This window comes from Nipponia nippon, unplaced genomic scaffold (genome assembly GCF_047370975.1).
Source record: "Nipponia nippon isolate SJK-2023a ecotype South Korea unplaced genomic scaffold, ASM4737097v1 scaffold_3, whole genome shotgun sequence".
In the NCBI taxonomy this organism is placed as follows: Eukaryota; Metazoa; Chordata; class Aves; order Pelecaniformes; family Threskiornithidae; genus Nipponia; species Nipponia nippon.
In genome coordinates, this window is record NW_028262347.1 from 16,966,120 (window position 1) to 16,985,467 (window position 19,348).

At 39.1% G+C, this 19,348-nt stretch overlaps 1 protein-coding gene across 1 annotated transcript; it reads right to left on the reverse strand.

The window, feature by feature from the left end:
• Positions 1 to 578: 578 nt before the first annotated feature.
• REDIC1 (regulator of DNA class I crossover intermediates 1) lies at positions 579 to 18,756 on the reverse strand. Its single transcript, XM_087764086.1, has 14 exons — positions 18,627 to 18,756; positions 18,060 to 18,069; positions 17,140 to 17,179; positions 14,931 to 15,066; positions 14,089 to 14,221; positions 13,500 to 13,566; positions 11,510 to 11,710; positions 8,303 to 8,409; positions 5,027 to 5,559; positions 4,700 to 4,772; positions 3,972 to 4,032; positions 3,335 to 3,401; positions 2,495 to 2,577; positions 579 to 1,837 (listed from the first exon to the last, which is right to left on the reverse strand). Exons 1-14 carry the CDS (start codon positions 18,754 to 18,756, stop codon positions 1,214 to 1,216), a joined length of 2,265 nt encoding a protein of 754 aa, XP_087620212.1. The 3' UTR covers positions 579 to 1,213.
• Positions 18,757 to 19,348: the final 592 nt, after the last annotated feature.

Sequence of the window (19,348 nt, forward strand, 5' to 3'; positions counted from 1 at the left end):
AGACTTTCTTTTAAAAACGGCTCTTAGCTTCAAAAACAAAAGCCGGTAGAAAACACAGCCACTAGTTTGATGATGAGAATGGAAACAAAGAATGGCGACGGATCTCATGGGACTGGGTGACACACATCCCTTCATCCGCAAAGCCTGTTATTACAAAATGTAGAAATAAAAGAAACCGCCCTGGTGAGAATAAGGGCAGTGAATCTTTTACCAGCTGTCGCCAAGGGAGAAAGCACAACGTGGTAACCTTATAAAAGCAAACCTCCTGCACTGGTTAAGGAATAGTCTCCTTTTGCCCAAGCCCAGTTTGTAATGAACAGGATCCTGCATGCAGCCAGGTGGCCAATGCCAGTGTATACACACACACATAGATAAGATATATAGATATGTATATATAATTAAAGGTGTATGGATGTATAAGTAGAATGTCAGTAACAGAGTGAGTCTCCCTGCCACCTTTACTAGGAACTTTTCTAGAAGGAAAGAATATAACCTAGAAACAATATTATCAGAAACTTTTATTTGTTGTGGTTTGTAGCTTCACACAAACACTGAAATAAAGAGGAAAGCATTTCAGATTTTCTATCTGCAGGCAAAATACAGAAACACATAAAAGATTTGTCAGTATTAACAGCCAGAGAATGAATCAATAGATCTGCTATGGAAGGAAGATTAAGCTTTTTTTTTTTTTTTTTTTTTGTAAAAATTAATAAATTAGTTCTTTTTAAGTTACATTTTATTCTTGTGTGCAGATGTGCATTTTCTGTTGTTTCCCATTTTTGTATTTAGTACAAACATATGGTAAAGGGTAGTTTGTCTGGTAAAATGGATAAGAATCAGACAATAGTTCTGAACTAAGAGCCACTTCAAATATGTTTTGAAGTGAAACAGAATCTTTCCACTACCTTCAACAGAAGTAAAGTCAATCCCAAACTACAGAATTTTATGGATCTATAGTGGGAAAGCAAATGTAATTTCTAAGGTTTATATTTACTAAGCCATTGTAAAATGTGTTAACAGTTGGAGATCTATCGAAATCCATAGTTACACATAGCAGTAGGTAGATAGAGCTCCGTAGTTAATAATAATTTAAAGCAAACAGCAAAAAAATATTTTGTCTAACCAGGCTAGAAAAATCAAAATATGCCAATTAAATGAAATGCAGTGAGAACAGGACAAAACTTCTGTATTCCTTACATGCCGTTCTAGTTGGTCACTGCTTATCTCTCTCCTTCATTATATCAATGTAGTTCAGCACCTCTAGAGTCCTTCTGCCAGCCAGACTCAGATACTCAGCTTCAGAAGAAAACGCTGCTATTTCTGCTGCGCTGCCGGTGCCCGCAGGCTGCAGCGTCTGGTGTGCTGGCATTTTGTGCCCTCCAGCGGTGCCTGCGGCGCTGGGGGGAGCGAGCCCCCCCAGGCTGCGGGCAGAGGGGAGGGAGCTCCCACAGCTGCACACCTGCATGGTGCCACACTGGGTGGCAACATCCACTTTCTCCACTTCTGTAAGAGAGCTCTCCGTCTGCGACCAAGCATCACAGCCAGTACTGCCAGTGACGTGCTCTCTTTTAAGGGCTTGCTGTAACGAGCTGCCCTCAGGTGGGGCGGTGTGGTTTTTATTTTCCTCGTCTGTGGCACAGAAAATAGAGTCTTTCTCCTGAAGATGGTTTGCTGCTTCTCTAGTTAAAATACTGCTGGGCTGGAGAGGCACAGCTCTGGTCTGAGAGGTCTTGGGGGGCTCTGTACTTGCTGAGGCTGAGGTTAGGTTGGCATCGTCTATCTTCAAGGACCTTTCATTCAGATATTCCTTCTTTTTGGCTGTGTCTTCCTCTTCAGACTGTTTGAACAGAATTGTGTGAATGTGTTTAAATAGTTCAATAACCAAGGACGAAGTTAATGACTACCTAATAACTAAGTTAATGAAATAAACAGAAAGGTCAGAACTGTCTGGTTTTGGGTTTTTTTTTCAGTCTTTCTCCAGGGGTGTACTCCTGGCCTTTCTTGAAGAGAAGGTGGGTAAGGTGGACCTTCACTCTCACACAGAATTTATATTGTGGCATTTTTGTGTTCAAGAATGGCTGAAAACATACAGTGTGCCAAACCCTCCTGCCTTACAGGCATGTAATGTAAGGCAGCTATACATCAAGGAAAAGAGCAGAAGCTTGCTTAGCATCTTCCCACAGTCATGTTACTGTAATTCCACAAGGCCTGTTATTTTCAAGAGACCAGACCAAATGTCTGTTAAACAACTCAGGGAAATTTACAGCTAATCATTTCTTGTCTTCCTCACACATGAAGTTCATCATAGAATCATAGAATCGTTAAGGTTGGAAAAGACCCTTAAGATCATCGAGTCCAACTGTTAACCTATCACTAAGTTGCCTTGTACAAAACAAAACCATAACTAAGGTTCCAGCTGCACCCTTCGGTGCACTCAAGCATACAGATATCATTCAAATGAACGCCTGCAAGCCCATAAAGGGGCAGTACTCACCATGTCAGGACTAGAGCTGAAACAGGTCTCCGTCTGCCTTGGAGAGTAACTGGGAGACTGGCTGCTGAGTGATGACTCCACATCTGAAAAACGAGATGAAAAGGAAAGAAAGGTTGCTCACCAAAAATTCCCCAAACATCCAACTCCCAAGTACCGCACGTAGAAATAAACACTACTACTTCTGATGCAGGTTTAAGATACTGTTTAATGAATAAAGTGTTAGCAAGGTCAATCTAGGTCTTGGCAATAGCCAGTTTGTCTCCTCTCAGGACAACACATCTTAACACAAAGCACACGAGACGGGTTCCCCAAAGCTTCAGCTATGCCGTTAATCAGCAGCCTGCACCAGCAGCAGAACTGTGCTACCCAAAGGCAAGGCCAGGTTGGACAGGGCTCTGAGCGACTTGGTCTAGTGAAAGATGTCCCTGCTCATGGCAGCGGGGTTGGACTAGGTGACCTTTAAAGGTCCTTTCCAACCCAACCCATTCTATGATTCTATGAATCTGTGAAAAGGAGGAAGGACTCTGCAGAGCAAGGGCAGGGAGAGAATGCAGCAAACTCCCTGCACACACTGGCTGCCATACAAGTTACATGGCCTTATGGCCATGTTTTTCTCTTGGAGGCCCTTGGGAGATCTTCTGCTCCAAAACGCAGCCAGCACAGCTGACCCCTACAGCTACTGAGGGAGCAAAAAGGATGCGGGATCTCGCTGCTGACTCCCCTCACTCTGTCCACATATGGAAACAAAACGCTTCTCCCTGGCTTTAAAAGTAACTGTTTCAGTTTCACATGTAGAGAAAAATCTGATTTTTGACTTAATAATGTATAAATGGTACTAACCCTTCTCCATCTCATGAAGATTTGAATTCACTCCAAACTTATACTCTTTCTCTTGTACCGCTGTGAACTTTTAAAAATAGGTAAGTGTTAATAGTGAGGGTTCAGCTGGATCAGCACCTCAGGTTAAGTGAGGAATATTCAGTTTCTGTATTACATAAAGGAGTCACTGCACTGTACCACAAATTATTTCAAAACCCCTGAGCAATACTGTATGTACCTGGGTGACTTCTATCAGCAAAATATCTACAAGATTCTTTATATATATATATACACACCAGCATAAAGTTCCTTTATAATACTGAGGTGTCCTGCATATAATGTCTGGGCGCTGCCTGCAGAATCCAATCCTAAGGGTTAATGGGTAACTTATGCAATGTATTTCAGGCATCAGTTTAGGTGTGATTCAAACCACGTAAATTATGGACCTGAAAAGCCTATCTATCTATCTGAACCACTTAACTAGAAGCTGTTCTTTCTGGCTGCACTGTATAAACCACGAAGGAAAAGAAACTTCCACCAAAGCTAATTCAGAGAAACTAAATTCAGTTTCTGACTGTTGTGGATGTTCCTTCTCCACCTCAAATGAATGGTGCAAACAGTAGGTTTGACAAAAAAAAATGTCTCTTTTAAAAATTACCTCTTCAAACCTAAAGAGCTGATTCTGTCTCCAGGCTGATTCTTTGACAAACGCGTCATCACTGAGGGATGCAAACACAGAGTTCTCTGGTAAGTGATTTCCCCTCCTGTACTTTCATTTTCTTTCTGAATTAAAGTCATTACTGGTGACTCTTTTGTCTTCAATTTTTATTTTGCCTTCAGTAACCCTGAAATGCTTCCCACTATTGAGATCATTGAACTTATTTCTGAACCTGAGATTTAGCAAACTTCTCTTCTGTTGAAATGTGAAATGTAATATCAGAGATGACAGAAGATAGTGCTGCTTTGTGAAACAGAAAGTGTTACAGATCAGAGTCTTTGATAAAACCGTCTTTTGTAAAACATAGGACATTCATATATGCTAACTTTAGCCCAGGGAAGACACTAACTTCCTCTGCAGTCAGTGGAAGGAGGCAGGGTCTTTTAGAGGGCAAGTCAGAGCACCAGTTTAACTTCAGGGACTCAAAACTGTCCAATGAAGCAGTCTTTCTCTATACTTATTATAGGCAGATGAACAATGGTACAAAAGGCTTACATGTGCATAAGTTCATTCACATTATTCACTACTATTTTCACTGGGAAAACTTGGGTCCTCAGTAATAGTGCTTAGAATTTTGCCTTCATGTCCTCTTAGCAGGATTTCTCCAATTCAGCAAGGTCTCTGCAGTTATCACTAGTTAATACACTGATAAATTCTATGGCACTCACCTTGTTTTACTTGAATAGTTCTGTGCGTTCTCCTTTAAGTTAATCTGCTGATCATGGTGATAAGGAAATGTCTCTAAAATAAAAAAGTAAACTTTGATTTTAAAATGCAATAGCATAAATGCAATTTGAAAATAAATGCTTCTGTCAACTTTTAAAAATAACTTAATTGGATTTAAAATTAAATTGGATTTAAAATTAAATAAAATGCATTCTGAAGATTCATGACATGTTTTTGGTCAGGGCAGACACATCTCTGGTTATAAAAACATATATCTTTAAAAGGAGAATAAAAACCAGAGTATATGTCCTTAAAATATTGACACTCACCAATTTGTTCAAGGTTTGCAGGTTTTTCTTTGTTTTCAGAGGGTATGAAGTAGTGCTGTCCCTCATGACAGTCCTGCAGGTGGGTTTTATGAAGTCTACTGGTCGTCTTGTAGCTTGCATTTGAGGCATTGTTACTTTTAAGTAAACCCTGTTCTGGAGCTGTGAAAATGCCTTTAAGGTGTCTGTCCACAGAACTTTTTTGTGCATTGATTGCAGGATAAGCCTCTCTAGTATCATAAGGATAATTTCTGTTGGTCATTTGATTTCTATCATCAGGATCAATGAAAAAAATGGCAGTACTGCTTCGGTTAACAAAAGGATTAAAATGTTTTGTGGAACGATTATTATGGATTGGTTGGCTCTCCTCTTCAAACAGTGCCAGAAAGGAACAATCACTTCCATCTTGGGGAGCTTTCAGTTCTGCAATTTCTTTCACAACATCAAACAATGGTTCTTTTATTCCTTCACTGTTTTCTGATTCGTTACTGGTCATTATCACTGGATTTTTCCTGGCAGAATTCATATAGTCTAGCCTGGGGGTGGAGGGGGGATAGGGGTGGGTAGAAAAGAAAAAACAGTTTGCTCAGTACATAAATAAGCAAAATACTAACTGCTAACACAACAAATAATGATAACTTGATGATAAAAAATCTGAAAGACTTTACTCATCACACTTGCTTTTGTCCCAAATGTACATTATTTCAACTGAAAAAGTATCCTGTATTTTATTTCCACTTCATAGTAAGGTTGATTTAAAAGGAGTTCTGTTTCATGATGTCTCCAAACATACAAAGACATGGAGCACATCCTCCTGAACAGGGAACTGTGATTTATAAAATCAGCCACAGTATGTCACTGCTGCTCCACCAGCTGACCAAAGAAGTCCACTTTGGGGGGAAAAAAAAAAAAAAAAAAAAAAGAGGAAGACAGCTTCTTCTGTTCATAAAAACTGTTTGTTATTCAAGACTACAGTTCTCTCCTGTACTGAAAGCCCATAATAAGCTCTGCGTACTGCTTAATTCCTGGTCTCCTTAGCAAGTGACTCCCATTGGTACTTGAGGTCAGTAATCCTAATTCAGCACAGAATTTTTCTACTCCAGCATCAGGAGGCCAGTCAGACATTTTGTTTTGCCCATACTTCCCTACCCCACTTCTGATAGTAGTGGTTTTGAAGATGCCATCATGCTAGCATCACTAGCATGAAAGCTATCATGCTTTCACTTGGCTCCTAATCTAACATTTTCACTGCTTTTTTCTAGGCTTGATCTGCTGACTGACCTTTCAGAAAATGTGAGCAAAAAGTCGAGAGGCTTCTGAAGCACAGAGAATTGTCAAAGAAGGTAATTCAAAAAATGCCCTTTCTTTAAAAAATTTTGAGCAATGCTATCAATGGAACTTGAAAACTGAAATGTAGTACAGAAAACTCTTACTGGAGAAAAATTCTGTAATGTTTTGATCAGCAAATACTTGGAACTGGATAAAGATCCTAGAGAACTTAAATGAGAAAGTAGTGTCCTCTATTTACAGAAACTCCTCAGAACAGTTTTAAAAGGCTAAACACACTAGAGTTTGTTTCTGAAGAAACTTGGATAGATCTACATGAGGAAGGTAAAAACATTTTGTGAAGCAATTCAGAGGCTTCTTCTTCACTCCAGCTGAACATTCTGTAATGCTATATGTTAACAGCAGATGAGGAAATAGCTAATAGTCAGAGTGAGAGACATATGCTATTTTTATAAGACATCTAAAATTTTTAGTTAATATTTAATGCTTTTGAGGTGCCACAGCTCTCAGATGTATGCACATTGATTACATCATCAGTATGTTACAATTACATTAAATGATTGTACAAGTTTATACTTCACTTTTCGCACACAGCGAAAGAAGCTCCCTTCCCAGGAGAACTGGCAGCTCTTGAGGTATAACAATTCATGGCTATAATGGATGAAAACAAAACAAGGATGATACAAAGAAATGGATTTGAAGAACAGTTGGAAAGGAGATGTTGTTAGTGAGCCATGAATGGGCAGAGGACCAAGGGAGGTGCCATAAGCAGACAAGTGCAGGCCTGAGGGCCTGTGGAGAAATGAAAGGGGAGATGTAGGAGAGATAAGGTTAGGTAGGGCTTTAATGTAAAGATATTCATCAGGAATTCACCAAGATATACAGCAAGGTGAATGTTATCCTCGTTTTAGGTTTTGCTGGAGAAAGCCAGGAGAAGCTAGGAGAAGAGAGAAAGAGAAAGAGAAAGAGAAAGAGAAAGAGAAAGAGAAAGAGAAAGAGAAAGAGAAAGAGAAAGAGAAAGAGAAAGAGAAAGAGAAAGAGAAAGAGAAAGAGAAAGAGAAAGAGAGAAAGAGAAAGAGAAAGCTGAGGTGGCCAGGACTGGAAGCTGATGTGTTCATCTAGTTATCATGTGGTCAGTGAGCTTATCAGTCACTTGACTTGCAGGCAAACAGACTATAGGTACTTCAGGAACAGCAAAATAATATATGGCCTTTTTATGGCTCTATCCAGCCAAAGCTAGAGACTGATAGGAACTTTCAACCAGGCTGCAGACTTACTGAATAAAAAGAATAAAGGAAGATCAGCCCTGTAAGACCCCTAGATCCAAAGCAAGAGCCCCCGGAAAGAAACTGAAATAAAATGTTCAGTATAAATGAGTCTGGCCATAAACCCTCTGTAATTAAAAGGATTTTTAATCAGCACATACAAAAAGAAATATGTTCTAGATTTCTATCCATTCTTTTTTTTTAAAAAAAAAAGTATATATTCTCATAAATTATTATTGAACCAATTCTACAAAAACCCACTATAGTAGGATCACATATAAAAGATAAGGAAAAAAAATGCTTTGTTCCTGGAATCCCAAATGTAAACAATGTAGGTGGAGAAGTTGCTCAATTGCTACAGCATCAAGGTCATCAGAAAAGCACTTGCAACAGTGACCAGAACTAATGAGAACTGGGGCAGCTGCCCTCCCTGTGGTCTCTTAGTAAATCTGCGCTTCTCACTCAGGCTGAATTCAGTAACACCATCCTGTGTGTGACGTTGCAAAAAAACAGATCATGGTTCCAAGTGCCTATATAAAATTCACATTTTGCTGCCTTTTGGCAAAATAGCTCAGTATGTTCAGTCTTTCCATTTAATTTCCATTTCTATTTGAAAAGCACCAAAAATCAGTGAAAAATCAAGTAGCAATAAGCTTCAGATTATCTTAGTATTTTTCTTACTTCAACTTGACTGTTATTCTCTCTTTAATGTAAAATCACTGCCTACCTATGCAATGGCTTAAACAGTTCCTGAAGCACTGTGCCGGACTTCCTGAAAATACACTGACTTGGAGGTTGTGTAATCCAAGGGTCTTGATCAGAACTATTTCCTGGCTGAGAAAACAGTAGAAGCTGTCAAACTCTGAATATATATAATAGTTATAGTGTTTAAAACTTTAAAGTTGGGTTTGCAAGCAATATACATGTTTTCCCACTATTTTCACTTCTTTTTATCTTTACAGTAGAAGCTAAAACTTCCTTACAGCCCAGCTGAGTTCTGTATAACTCATACTTTTCCCTATTTGTATATCATCACTGTTAATATGCAAAATGTCCTTTTAGCACCCCATCCTCTCCTAGTATGAACACGCTTGATAGACTATAACAAGCTGAAGTTCCACCGAAGATCACATACTCATAGAAAGCTGTTGTCTAGAAGGGACCTCAAGAGGTATCTAGTCCAAATTGCTCAAAGCAGGGCCAGCTTCAAGGTTAGGCCAGGTTGTTCAGGATTGTTCAGGACTGAGATTCCACAACCTGTTTGGATGGCCTCTTCTGGTGCTTAGCTACTTTTATGACAATATTTTTTTCCTATACAAACAAAATTTCCATTGTTGAAACTTGTGACTTTTACTTCTTGCCATTTCACGTTATGCCTCCGGCTCTGTCCTGTCTGTAACTCTGTTTACCTGTGGAAGACAGCAGTTATTTCACCCCACACCCTTCTCTTTCCCAGGCTATGAAAGCCCTCTTTGCTCAGTCTCTTCACGTTCATCATGTGCTCCAATCCCCTAACAATCTTTGCAGCCCTTCATCGGTCTTGCTATAGTTTGTTGATCTCTTGTATTGGGGGTCCCCAAACTGGACACAGTATTTCAGATGTGCTCTCACATATGCTGCTCAGAGTGAGACAATCACTTGCCTTTGACTGCTGGGTATGCTCTGTCTAATACAGCCCTCTAGGGAGCTGGCCTTCGCTACTACAAGGGTGCACTGCTGACTCATGTACAACTTCTCCACCAGCACCCTCAGGTCCTTCTCTGCAAAATTGCTGCCTACTCAATCAGTTCCCGCCTGCACTGATGTGTGGGGTTATTTCTCCTGAGGTGCAGGGCTTTGTATTTCTCTGTGTTAAACTCCATGAAGTTCCTGGTGGCCTTCTGCTTGGCAAGATCCCTCTGAGTAGCAGCCCTGCCTACTGTAATGATCACTCTGACAATTTGGTGTCAGGCATGAACCTGCTGAGGTGCTGAGGGTGCATTCTGTCCCATTGTCCAACTCTCTAATGAAGATGTACTGGGCTTAGTACTAATCTCTGGGGATCCCTGCCATTACTGACCTGTTGCCAATTAGACTTTAGCCCACAGACAACTACTTTGAGCATGATGGTAACAGCCATTTTTTTACCCATCTTATTGTCCACTCATCTGGTTCATACCTCCCCACTTTGGCTACTAAGATCCCATGGGAAACCTTGTCAAAAGCCTTCCTAAAGTCAAGGTAAACAATATCTGCTGCTCTCCCTTATTCATAGAGCTAGTAATTTCATCACAGAAGGCAATCAGGTTCATCAGGTACTTGGTAAATCTATGCTGGCTGTTCCCAGTCACCTTCTTGTTCTTCATAGAATCATAGAATGTCCTGAGTTGGAAGAGACCCACAAGGACCATCGAGTCCAGCTCCATGTACCTTGGAATTGCCTCCAGGAGGTCTAGTTCCATAATCCTTTCAGGGACAGAGGTGAGATGATACTTCCCCAGATCATGCTTACGTTTTTGCAGATAAGCATAACATTTGTGTATTTCTTGTCACTGAGAAGCCTTCCTGATCAGTCTTTCAAAGATGATAGACATCTGCCCTGCAGTGGTGTCATCCAACTCCCTCAATATACTTGGATGCACCCTGTTCAGTCCCACGTATTTCTTTATGTCCAGGTTACGAAGGATTCTGTAACTTGTTCCTTCACTATTGTTTTGCACCACTCTGCCCCAAACCCTCTACTGAGCTTCAAGATGTGCCAGAGAGCAGACCTTGTCAGAAAAGCCTGAAGCAAAGTAGGTCTTGAGTGCCTCAGACTTTTCCATGTCCTTTGTCACTAGGTCATGAACTCTATTTAGCAATGGACAGCATTTTCCTTGGTTTCCTTTTGCTGATGATATACCTATAGAAGTCCTCCTTGCTGCCCTTCTCACCCCTTGTGAGTTTCAGTTCTGGCCGTCCTAATGCCACCCCTCCGAGCTCAGGAGCTCAAGCTGTATTCTTCCTGGGTGGCCCATCCCTCCTTCCACACTTCCTTTTTGCATGTGAGCTCAGTCAGGAGTTCCCTGATTCAGCCAAACTGGCCTCCAGGACCTACTCGTTCTCTTGCACATTGAGGTCGACTGTCCTCGTGTTTTGAAAACATCTTTCTTGGGCTCCTTTGTCAGGTCAGCTTCCCGTGGGTTTCTGCCTACCCGTTCCCTGAACAACCCAACTTCTCCCCTTCTAAAGCCCTGAAGTACTCCTTCCTCACTTACCTCAAGACTTCAAAATACCACTGGTGATACACGTAGAACTTGTTTTATTATTTTCAACAAATAATACATTTTCAAAAAATAAAGCATATTATGAGACCCCCCTCGTATTTGCTATTACTTTTCTAAGGATAATTCTTTTAAGAATCCCAAAGTCAACAAAAAGAAAAAAATAGTAACATGCATCAGAACAAATAACTTTAAATCATTTCTTAGAATCAACTTGACTTAAACAGCAGGATTTTCTCAATCCTTTTAGGAGCACTGAGAATACTGTAAGAACTGTGTTACTCGCTGAGACACTGGATGCTTACAAATTAGGTCACGGTGATCACCTGGGATGATACCATACCCAGTTATACTAATTGTACATTTAAGAAAGCCGTATTTATAACTATAATACATTTCAGCTTTCTTTAACCAACTTTACAAGCCAGAAACAAAAGAAAGCCAGTGGTATATGACTAACTCTTTCTGCACATATCAGTGATACTGAGAGCTCAGTGAACAAAAGCTCAAGTTAAGCGTATTTCATAACAATAAAAGAAATATACTGGTATATATGGAATATTCATTGCCACCAGCCTACAAGAAATGTTGATCATTCATAATTATCTTTACCATTACACTAATTCTACACCCCAAATAAATGAAAGTTAGTTTAGAATAATTCTGCAGAAATGACAAAATGTTAATCAAACCTGGTTTTGCAGCTTCTCTTCATAGGTCTGTTCCCAAGTGTTGCCCATTAGGTTTGTGTTGAAATTTTCTTCTGAAAGTTGTGTACAGTTAGAGGACGAAAAAACAGAAGCGGACGATGGACAGGCACTAAAAGCTCTTGCTGTGTTGTCTTCATGTTCCATACTAGAGTCAGCATACATTAATTCTGTTACTTGTGATAACTAGACAAAACATAGCAAAGAGACATTTTATTTATCTAAAACTGTTTTGATGTAAGCATCAAAAGTTCAAAGTAAGCAAAGCTTTCTATATCTTTTACACCTCTGCACATATATCACAAGCAAGAGAAAATTTTCATGTATTCTGATATGATTTTTTCATGAAAAACATAAGGTAACAAGGGCTTATTTCAGGGAGACACATAAGTACCTACTTAAGTTGAAGCATGCACACAAATGTTATCCTAAGGAGAGACAGGTATAAATACATTTTTAGCTTTAGATGTGTAGGTAAATGATCTGCTGACTTGGTTGTTAAGCAGTAAAATGAAATTTTTTTTACTCCATTGAGGAGAGAACTCCAGCATGTTGTGATACCAACAGTACTATCTCTAGCAGATCAGAACACAAGGAGAATTTGGAATGCAAAACTCATGAAATGTCACTGTATCCACAGCTACATGGAAGTAAAGCCTGTAATCCAGTTTATCCAGTGAAAGCAGCACAAACTACTAATGAAGTGCAAAAGCCTCGTACATTAATTGCACAAAATCTTTATACCACAAAACTGCACGTTTCCAGAAAGCTGAAAATTATTTTATAGCCCCTCTTTCTGTTTAATAAAGTGGATATATCTTAATTACTTAAATTGGATATACTTCAACTTATGAAGATTTTAAAAACAGTTCTTTGCAACACACAAGCCTTAGACTTTATTTTTTGATTCATACATTAAATTAGCTTTCTGTGAGTGCACACTTCATTATCACATGTTTTAATGAACTGATGTAAATCTATCCATACAAGTGCAGGTTGAGGAGAAAATTAGCTATCATTCTGATCCGTTATTTCTGGCCACAGTAAGTCTGAAATATGTCCTCTCTGCCTTCAAGAAACAGATAAAAAAGAGTCATAAAGGAAGGCTGACATGATGTGATATCCAAAAAAGTAGTGGCAGCTCATGGTGATCTTGGCTGAAACACATTAGACAGCTAAACTTTTCACCCATACTAAGTAATTGTTCCTGACTCAAAAGAAAGGAACTTCTAACACTAGAAAAACATCTGCCTTTCTCACTCTAGGAAAACATGCTTTGGCAACATGAGTGGGCCAAGAACATACAGAACAATACTGTGCAAGCATCTTTTGCAAGCACCTTTTCCTCAGAGTTCTATCTGATGTGAATAGCAGGAGTCAGTGGAGCTACATTATCAAGCAAGTCTGAGTAACCTAAACTAAGCATCTTCTAACAGATTTACTAACTTGGTTGTTTTTTTGGTTTGGCTGGTTTTTTTACACCACAGTGGAAAATAAAAAAAAGCCTAAATTCCATCTAGAGAATGTTTTTCACTGTAACCTCAATAAGTGTACGAACTTCCCAATTGTATCCACTGAGACTTGTGCTTAAGTTCTTCTTAAAGACTCACTTCTGTCTATGCTTCTCACATTTCATCATTTGACATTTCTGCACACGGTTTTTAACTTACCTGCTGTTGGCCTCAGTCTCTTTCCCATAATCTCTGTCTTTTGTGACGAGCTTAGAGCACAGATATTCTTAGCTATTTTGGAAAATGCCTAAAACAAGGTGAGCCTTTCAAGAAATATGTAAGAAATAGCAGGAACAAATATAAAATATGACTGGCAAATAATATATCAGTATAGCCTTAAAGAGGAAGACTTCACATGTTTTAGTATCCATGAAATTTGGTCGCTCTTTGAAAAATCACTTAAAAATACAGTCATTGCTGTACATTTTTAGCTTTACATCAGTGAGAACAATAAACTTACTTACATTACGCTGGTATTTTACTTTCTCAGAGAGATGCTGCCTTCTGCTGTCCAATACTTGCTTTTGTAACCTTGTAAAATGAATAAAAACAGCCTATGAAATACAAGATATAAGATCTATAAAATTAAAAACATTCTGAGTATTAATTTCAAAATAATTTAAAAATATTTTTCCACACATCTTAAAAAGGCCTGATTCTTAAGCAGTTATGAGCAGCCAGTGTGTCAGTCAGTCACTTTAGCGTGTCTGAAGTTGAAACAGGAAAACAGTGAAACAAGGAAAACAGTGTAAGTGGAAAATGCTGTTTGAATAGCCTGCTCCGTGAGATAAACTTAGTGTATGTACCTGACATGAGTAAAGAAACACTATTTTTTTTAAATCTCTCAGCTTCATATACAGTTTTTTATTCAGAATACATTTATTTACTCTCTCATAGTAAGAGTATTACTGGAATGCCAGGAGTGATTGTGAAACTTCTTCATCTTAGAATGGTATATTTATGTTTACTTAATACCCCAAATATAAGAGCATCATGAAATACCTTTTCCAGAACTTCATTATAGCTTAACTACTGCCTATTTTTAACAAGTACCTGTTCTGGATGTCATCTAAGTTTGACGTATGTTGTGTACGTAGTGGTGATATGGGAAGCTCTATGTTGTGCCTCCTAACAGGTATTTTCACATCTTCAGTGATATCAATGTGGACCGGCTTCCTCATGTTCCCTGCAATGAAAGCATTTGGAATGTCAGTGCTAGGCTTGGAGAAAGTTTTGAGCTTCCTGAATTTTCATTAGAGTACAAAAGCTGTTGGTTTAGGTTTCTTAATCCATATTTTATTGGGTTTTTTTTGTTACTAGCAATGCAAGAGCTCTATTCTAAATGACATTATAGTATAAAATTATTTACAGTCAGCTGCTGTGTGTAGACAGGCTCTGTTGCCCTCCTCAGTCACCTTCTAATCTTCCTGAGCATAGGAAAACAAATTCTCCACAATTATCAATATGTTACAGATGGTAAGAGTTAGGACTCAAGTTGTAGATATGTTTTTTAGGAGCTTAATGATGGATTTTAAGAAAGATACTCCGGGTAGAACTGACAGACTACACCAAATGCCCCCCAAAAGTTATGAAAAAGGAAGTGGAATACAAATGGACCCATGGATGTAGGGTAAAATCAATGGATGGAGTGAGGAAGGTGCAGAAACCTATATGGCTTTAAAGGTGAAGTAGGCAGTAGCCAAGGTTATTTGTCCTGACTTTTTATTCATTCATGTTTGTATTTACTTACATTTTTTTTATTTTAAAAATAAAGCAACACTTATTTGAGCATTAAGTTATAAGTGGAAGAACAAGAACTAAAATAATAGCAGTAATAGTTAAGGATAACTGATTCTGTTAACTGTGAGGTCAGAACACTCTTACACTGAACTCACCGGTGTTGTGTTTTTTGGTTGATATCTGGTTAACAACATATAGATTGAGGAGATCTAAACTGACTGACGAACTTTTAGGCGATGATACTCCCAGAAGCTTCATCTTTGATTTAAGTTTCTTCTTTTCAAAGAATTCCTAAATTTTTTAAAAGAGAGAATAAGTTTTTGACAGAAGCTTCAACAACACGTTAGCAGCATATATAATTCTTAGTAAACAATTGCTAATAATAAAAGCACATGATTAAATCTCTCTGAATTCTCATGTCCTGTCTACTGTTATTTAGTTTACTTTTATTGCCTTGAAAAAGATTGCAAGTATAATTTGGTCATATTCAAAATAAATCACTGTTCTCTTGATGCCAAAAACTTAGTCCTTAAACAGTCAGTCCTCAAACTTTGTGTATGATCATTAAAAATATTTCTTTAAAGTAAAAGAAAAATGCTGCAAGGAAAAAGTCTTAAAAAAAATTTAAACTTGGGCTTTTTAGGCAGCTTATAAGCTAGTAGGCAAATAAATCAGCAAGATTGCATACACACAGCCATCTATAATGACACAAAGAGTTTATTGTTCTTCAAGTTTGTCTTTCTCGACATAGAAAATAGTCTTGTGACAAAAAAAAAAGAGAAAAAAGTAAAGAAGAAAATCTCTAAGACTGAGACTTTGGAAAGGCTTTTGTCACAAGGAACAAAAAGAGATATGACTGACACTTTGAATATATCAGGCAGATAATTCCGGAAAATTTAGGCAACAAAAATCTCTATTTTGTAGGAGACTATTAATAATCATCCTAAAATCATTAGCATCAAGCATAGCAGATGAATAAATAAAATCAGTAAGATTTCTTTATTCTAACCACAAGAAAGATATTGAAAACTGAAGGTTATGCCAAAACGCAAAATAACATTGGCTTTTCTTCTGAAAGGTAATTCCTCTTATGATTGCAGGTTACATGTAACTAATATACACACCAGGTTTGTTGGTAACTATTTTCCAGTATAATTTATTATATCACAATCTTTAGCTTTCTAGGATGTTATCATCTATGGAAAATACTTGTTTTTCAGTTAAGAATAATATCTGCAGTGAGGTAAATTCAGACTGTGTACAAATCAACACTTCAAAATTCATATTGCTTTGGAGTCCACACCCCCAAAACGGAGGGTGTGTCCCTTCAGTGTCCAAGTTATTTTCTTCCCATCACCTCTAAATTACTAAATTACTATTAATTGTGTAATAGCCATTTAAAAATTACCACTGTGTTTAGTAATTTAGTGCTCAATTACTAAAAACAATCCTGTCTTAGATCCTCTCCTGTTTTCTCTCCTCCACTGAAGCAAATTACATAGTTGTAACATAAATTATGTGGCTTAGACCAATAAATGCCTGAGAAAACAGATATTTTGAGAACCCACAGGCCTCCAGGAGACTGAGAAAGCAATGGGGGCAACAAGGTGCTGGTTCCTCCCACATTCCCTTAGGTAAAGGTTTTCATTTCAGAGAGTGTCTCCATACTGTCAGCCTGTTTTTCCTTCTCCTGTATATGCCAGTGCATCTGCTCTGGACATTGCGGGGTACCAGCTTCAGTGGTAGAGCTTCCCTATACTGTCTCTTTTTTTCTCAGCTGCTGAGGAGGAAACTGACTTCTTTTACTATGGTTATAACTATCTTCTCTCACTGTTTTCTTTCTCTTTCATGTTTGAAATGTCTTCTGCTATGCCAAGAATAAATTTAATTCTATTATTTCATTTTCAGATTCAAAATACAAATAAACTGGCTTACTTTTGCAAATGCCAGCATAAAGTACTTCTCTGAGCCTAACATTCTTTTACGTAGCCCAGAAAAATAGCTGTGTATATGTGAGTTAGGCTAGCAGACCACGTGGTTGTCCCTGTGAGGTTTCAAGCAATCCCATGTGTCAGCAGATACCAACAAAACGTAGTAACAGAAATAATTCAGAAAAACTTAAATTGGTCACATTCATTTATTCATTCATGCCTTCTCCTACTCCCTCCTCTTACTGATGGAATTCAGCGTAGTAAACCTAGAACAAGACTTCTGCCCTAAAAGTTACACAGTCAGGCAAATGCATTACAACTCTTATGCTACAGTTTTGAGCCTCACTCCAAATGCTTTGAAAGTTTTTCCTAAGTGAATCAACTAAAGCATTTATATAACAATATAAAATCCAAGATGGCTAGAACTGTTTACCTTTTGCTTTCTCCTTTCCTGCTTTAGTATGATTCTGCTCCTGAAAGATGCAAATAATCATTGTTTTAATTGTTAAAGTATAATCTTGAGTCATGGCTTGAATTTCTCATCAGTGGTATTGAGAATTTAGGACATAAATATGTTATGTTATGTTATGTTATGTTATGTTATGTTATGTTATGTTATGTTATGTTATGTTATGTTATATCAAACCTATCTCTGTTGAAGTCACTTTGACTGATCCTGGTTTAGTCAGGTAAGGATAGGACCACATTCTGTCTTAGGGCTACCAAATACATTGAACATTCAGAAGGAAAAGCTTTTAGGCATTGGACCTGTAATGCAACTTTTCATCAATTCTTAATTTCTTAAAACATTATAAGAAATCTTTGTCAGTATATTCATTTCTCCTAATTTTCTTTGTCATGCTGCAACATAGTTACAAAACCAAAGAAACAAAGGAGCACAGTACAAGTTTCTACCTTTTGGGACTTCAGACAATATTGTGAACATTTTGTAAAAAATGTAAGAAAAATAGATTGTCACTACAAGTTTTATCGAGCTGCTGTTGCTTATGCAACATAGGAGACAGTTATACCTTAAACTACATATCTCACTTGTTAAACATAGTCTTAAATGAATTGCCTACAGGACACGGTGCATAAAATTGGAGCTCTGGGTAACTTCTGTGAGCAGGGTGTGCATGGCTGCAATCCTTGGGTCAGTAAGATTAGAACTTTTTTTTGAGAGTTAGAAATATGGAGTAGCCCCTTAGAATTACTTTTTTTTTTTTTTTTTACTCTGCTTAAAGTTAGAACACACTTTCTAAGCATAGGCACATAACTTTTACCCTTGCAGTGGGTAGAAGCTTCAGTAATGGATAGTTTTTCTGGCACCTAAAATGCAAATCCCAGACTCACCCAAGGAATCCTGACAGATCATTAACAGCAGCAGAAAGGAGCAGGATGATTTGCTATTTGCTAAGTGAGTACAATACTCCTACACACCGCTTTTTCTTACAGACAGAACAGTATTATAGACAGACATTTAGGAAAAAGTTGGGGTTGCAGGTTTTTTTTCAAACTGAAGCTCTCCTTTCCCCCTGCTTCACATAGGTAACTTTCAGAAACCTCATTTTGCTGGTAAGACGTCCAGATGGGTAAGGCATTATTTTAGTTTGATTCTGCAAAGAGTCAGGATGATTATAAAGCTGTTTAGCAAAGCTACTTTCAAATGGCTGACATAATCTGTGGGGTTTAAATTTCTAGTAGATAGGCAGAGGGCACAGCACCTAAAGAAACTGAATATTATCCTTTTTTTTTAATGTTACAACTCAGTTGGTGACTATTTTACTATTTCAGTGAATTTCAATAACTAAACATCTTTTTCCCCAAATGGGTGAAGGTGTGAGGAAAGGCCTAGGCAGGAGAGCCTCACCCAGCCCCAGTCTGCGGGGGGACATTAGGCCCAAACGTGACCCACCCTACCTGGTGTCGGGGGGCAGCTGCGTCTCCTCACACAGTCTGGTTCAGGAGGGGACACCAGGGCTGTCACACACACCATGGCCATGCCTGGTCTGTGAGGGGACACCAGGGCTGTCACACACACCATGGCCATGCCCGGTCTGTGAGGGGGCATCGGGGCTGTCACACACACCACAGCTGCACCTGGTCTGTGAGGGGACACAGGCTCAGCACGGAGCCATTTCTGGCAGCCTTTGAAAACTTTCACTCACCGGCTGCCGCCGACCCAGTTCATTTTCTGCCGCTGAGGAAGGAGGGAGGGCTGCCGTGTGTGGTACTGGGGATGCAGAGGGGAGGCAATGGCCACCACGGGGACAGTTTGAAGCCTCCTGGCAGGGCCGCAGGACCCTCCTGCAGGGCCTCCTCCTCCCTGGGAGCGCTACTGCAGCTGCTCTCCATGCCCCCAGGCCGCCCGGTGCTGGCAGAGAAGAGTGAGAGGGTGGTACCGGGACAGAGAGCAAAAGGAGAAGGATGCAGAAAGCCGAGCAGGGCAGGCTGATGGGGAGGAGGCGATGCTCTGCTTGCTGCCACCATTCCTCCACCACTAGCATTTCCATACAGACTGCTGCCAGAAGCCATTGCCCTTGTGCAAGAGAGTCACAAGCCTGTTGCTGTCCCAAGTGGATCGAATTCACAGTTATTGGAGTGGGCTACGCAGCTGTTGATGTTTTGCCTTTCAAGCCCAG

Coding starts and splice junctions, on each gene's coding strand:
- REDIC1 (XM_087764086.1), bottom strand. CDS start 18,756: ATGGCCATGGTGTGTGTGACAGCCCTGGTGTCCCCTCACAGACCAGGC. Junction 14,222..14,930: donor AACCAAAAAACACAACACCG/GTGAGTTCAGTG, acceptor CTTTCATTGCAG/GGAACATGAGGAAGCCGGTC. Junction 1,838..2,494: donor TCAGCTCTAGTCCTGACATG/GTGAGTACTGCC, acceptor CTGTTCAAACAG/TCTGAAGAGGAAGACACAGC.